The sequence below is a fragment of the Etheostoma spectabile genome, chromosome 7 (assembly GCF_008692095.1).
Source record: "Etheostoma spectabile isolate EspeVRDwgs_2016 chromosome 7, UIUC_Espe_1.0, whole genome shotgun sequence".
NCBI lineage: Eukaryota > Metazoa > Chordata > Actinopteri > Perciformes > Percidae > Etheostoma > Etheostoma spectabile.
Genome location: NC_045739.1, coordinates 20,919,345 through 20,923,617, shown reverse-complemented (window position 1 = coordinate 20,923,617; position 4,273 = coordinate 20,919,345). Strand labels below are relative to the sequence as shown.

Genomic DNA, 4,273 nt, shown 5'->3' with positions numbered 1-4,273 from the left:
CACACACACACACACACACACACACCACAAAGTCTGCTTTAACAATAGCCTAAATTACTAAAGCCTACTTCACATGAATGTACCACAAACCATGTTTCACACTTAGAAAGGAGATATTTTTGGATTTGATTATGATGCATAAGCATGCATGAATTAGTTAGATACTAGATAGACACTAGATAGATTAATAATGTGCCTGAGTTAATTGTAACCGTGCATGTGTGTGCAGAGTGGGAGGCAGTGGCCATGTTTGACTACGTGGCGAGATCTCCAGCAGAGCTGTCCTTCAAGCAGGGAGAGCTTCTCATCGTTTACAGCAAGGCCTCCTGTGATTGGTGGAGAGGCGAAGCGGGAGGGGTTAAGGGTCTCATCCCTCACAAGTACATCAACTTGTTGGATGGGTGAGTGACATTTCTACTTCAGGACCATTCAGCCAACCACTGCGGCCGTATCCAGAACCATTGCCTAGACAGTGGATCTTGAAATGGATCTTGGAGGCATCCATCTCAGTTTGAGACGGTACAAATTGTTTAAGTGACGGCTAAAATAATGCTGTATTTTTCAGTATTATTTTCAAGGCGCAGTTTGGTAACAGGGAACAATTTAGATGAAGCCCTCAGCAGACCCAGATGACACTCAGGTCCCTTGAAAAAAGACAAATCACGTTGAACACGTCCCACAGGTTAAAAAAGGCTTTTCAACCACCGCTGGTTCAGACACAAATAATGAATACGTATTTCAGCCTCGGTTTTGTATTCTATACTTGTGTGTGAAGTGTTTGGCCTAAACCAATCCACAGTTAACCCTGGCCATAGTAATTACAGTAGTTGTACAGACAAAGTGCATGTTATATAAACTGAGGGTGGAATATGATTTTATTAAAACCGCTAAAAGCCACAGCCTGGAAATATGCCATACATATAAATTAACATTGACACACTCTCAACAAAAGTTGAATACCACAAGTTTGACAAAAGTTGTGTTTTTGTAGAGCTGTTGCATTGTAATGTAATGTAGTTTTCATTGTTTGGTCCACCCACTTCAGATTTCTACCTCATCTAGAAAATATATTAAATATCTGGTCACTTCTGCTCCTGCTCCCTCCTACAATTACTTTGTCACTCAACCTTCCCATCCTATATTTAAAGATCAGAGCGAGGGAAAAGAGAGGATGGAGGAGGAGGAGGAGGAGGAGGAGGAGGAGGCAGCACTGGAAACCTGACAGCAGAAGATCCACAGACAGAAAACACAACTCGGTAAGCACACACACACACACACACACACACACACATGTTCTTGGATGCACACGGCAATATATCAATGCGTTCGCATGAGCACACACAATAGATGTAGACAGCAAAATACATACACACACAGACAGAAATACTCACATTGTGGCACACAGCCACACAAACTCGCACATGAATGCACACGACACAAAGTTACAAAAAGTTTCTGTCTATGTCTCGACAGGATGCGGGTGAACAGCGACAGTGCTTCGTTGCCTGGGAGACAGAGAGGAAGTGAGGGTAGCCCCAATCGAAAGCAGCCAACATCTCCAGCAACACGACACCTGCCAGTGTAAGACTGACACACACTTTGGACACGCATGCATGTATTGTGTAACGTATGGCAATACTCTGCTTGGTTTATCACTCAAACACATAGAGGTATATAGTCTCTAATGTATAGAGATATATTGGATACGATATATACATATATGTACATTATATTTAATGTGTCATACAGAGAGATATTTGGGATACACTGTACCTATGGTATTCACATAGACACATTCTGCATAAGGGGAAATAAATGAATAACCATAAATAAATCACCATTATCATTGGATCACGACAATGGATCATATAACTATGTGTACTCAAAGGGGTTGCTTGCATTGGCACACCCATAGACAATCATCAGCTAACTCTGCAGGTCTGCTCAGCTCTGCGTAGTTGTTTTTGAGGCGTTTTCATCGAGAACTCCCTGTACTCTACCTGCCCAGCACCAAAAGGCCCACAGACAGAGTCAGCGACTAGCTGGTGAACATTGTGGAACATTTAGCATCTAAAGAGAATTTTTTTCCCTCAAGAGTTGGTGGGGAACAAAACAGAACAAAAAGAATAAATTATTACATTAAATGGATGGACAGAAAACACAACTCCCAATGATTGCTAATTCTTGTGAAAGGCTCTCACTTTGCTGTTCTATGTGAAAATATCAGCATCAGAACAAAAACGCTCAGGCAGAGCACTTCAGTTGAGTAGACCAGGACACATTTGTGTACATATGCCAAAAGAATTTGGTCATGTGCTGCCCAAACCACCTCAAATGTAGTCTGAGAGATCAGATCTCTATGCGTCAACAATGCATCACAGGCATTCACACTTGTACTTACAACTGTCCACTTTTAATCAGATCACTGAGGGCGAAAGTTAACGTCAGGTGTGAACAGGGCCATTGTCAATGAAGGATGGCAGTGGTAGTCTTTGCAAGTGTCAACTTAGCTGTCACAGAGGAATAATTACAGGAAAGAGAGTCTGCATTTAATTTTTGACGGAAATTCGGACAGTTGTCATGATGTGACATGATATGAATTGTCTTTGCAGTGTAAGAAGATGGAGAAAAACTTATCTTTCCAAAATATAAAGGTAGTTTTAGATTAGATTTGGCATTCAGAATAAGCATCTATATGTATCTTTGATCAGGATTGTTCCGGTGCCGCAGGAAATTCCACCGGATGCATATCTTTTTGCCGATGTCTGTTTCCTTCCGCTTTCTATATGTTGGAATTTTAAACTCTGGTGGATTTTTGAGGACTATGGTTAACTGCTCGTCAGATCTCTGCATGGTGAATTGAGACAGCTAGCTAGACTATCTGTCCAATCTGAGTTATCTTTTGCAAGACTAAAACTTTTGAATATACACGTTTTCTCCCATCCCGGAATGCCATGCGGACCAGCCAGACCCTCCTCCGCAGCAACTTGGAGGCTAGTCCGGCAATAAGGGAGACTATATTTTGTCTTACCAGTTTTACCTTTTGTCTTCTAGGTCTCAGGAGCGAAGACACACTTTGGACACTGTGAGACAGGGCAGCTTCAAAGCCCCAGACAGACTTCCATTCGGTCAGGCAGACAGACCAGCAGTCGACAAGGTTGGTAGTTCATCCTGGACTCGGGCTGATACATCACACCTGAGAAACTGTAAATGATGCCTCCCTACTTACTTTTCAATTCAGTCAATCGAAGTTTGTAATTTTTGTTCTACCAAAGGAGGCTAGTAACACATGTAAGGCTCTGTTCCAAAAAGCAGATTGGAATCTGACTGAATTATTGACTAGCTGACTCTACTGAATTCAGAGTTAAGTTTTGTTGTGGTTAAACATGCTGCCACTAATCAAACTACATCCTGTAGTGTTTTGGTGTCACAGCTCAGAGACAAGATACCCATGATACACGTCCTTGAAAGGAAATATAATCACACTTCTAGTACCGACTTTCTCTTCTTCTCTGTGAATGATTCATGCACACATCCGTTTTCCACTGACAGCAGTGTTATACAGAACATTTACTCAGTGAAAAGAATATAGACCTTGCGTCTGCACAAATCTCCCTTCTCTCCCACATGTATATGTGTTGCTACAAAAAACATGCAGTGCAAGAGAAATGCATTTGAATAAATATTTTAAATAGGTTTGAGGAATTGCCAAGACTGTAGAGTCGGTGGGTTTTTCAAACCCAGCCATTGTTAATATTCACAATAAAAGAAGAACAAGAGAACAATGAATCTCTTCAGTTTAATTACATGGCTGACAAACAAGGGGGGGGGGGGATATTTTGTGACTTAGGCCATTAGGCTTTCATTTCGAAAAACAATTTTGTTAATGAGACGTTACAATCGTGCATCAGTTTACTGTTTTCTGTTCTGTTTCATCCACAAGACGAGTTATACCTGGGATACATTTTTTTTTAAGTTTGATCATTCAAAATGGAATGAGTGCCACAGTAATAGTAAAACAGAATTGTCATGCTGGAAAGCACAAAACATTAAACCCCAACTTGGACATTTGTCTTTTTCTTGGATTTTGAAACGGTTGTGACAATTGAGCCAAAGCAATTGTAACATACTTTAAAGGGCTCATATTATGCTCATTTTCAGGTTCATCATTATATTTGGAGGTTGTGCCAAAATAGGTTTACATGGTTTTATGTCAAAAAAACATCACATGTTTATTGTACTGCACATTTCTGCAGCTCTTCTTTTCACCCTG

The 4,273-nt window shown here is 40.9% G+C and overlaps 1 protein-coding gene across 2 annotated transcripts in view; it reads left to right on the top strand.

Annotated features, from left to right (window-relative positions):
• Positions 1-4,273, top strand: part of arhgap4b (Rho GTPase activating protein 4b) — a 30,883-nt gene that overhangs the window by 25,177 nt on the left and 1,433 nt on the right. Inside the window, exons 20-23 of one of the 2 annotated variants that reach the window (XM_032519779.1) lie at positions 230-401; positions 1,149-1,256; positions 1,474-1,581; positions 3,055-3,157. In XM_032519779.1, coding sequence (XP_032375670.1) covers positions 230-401; positions 1,149-1,256; positions 1,474-1,581; positions 3,055-3,157 — 491 coding nt within the window. The remainder of the gene's footprint in view (positions 1-229; positions 402-1,148; positions 1,257-1,473; positions 1,582-3,054; positions 3,158-4,273) is intronic. The other variant, XM_032519780.1, reaches the window with a different exon arrangement.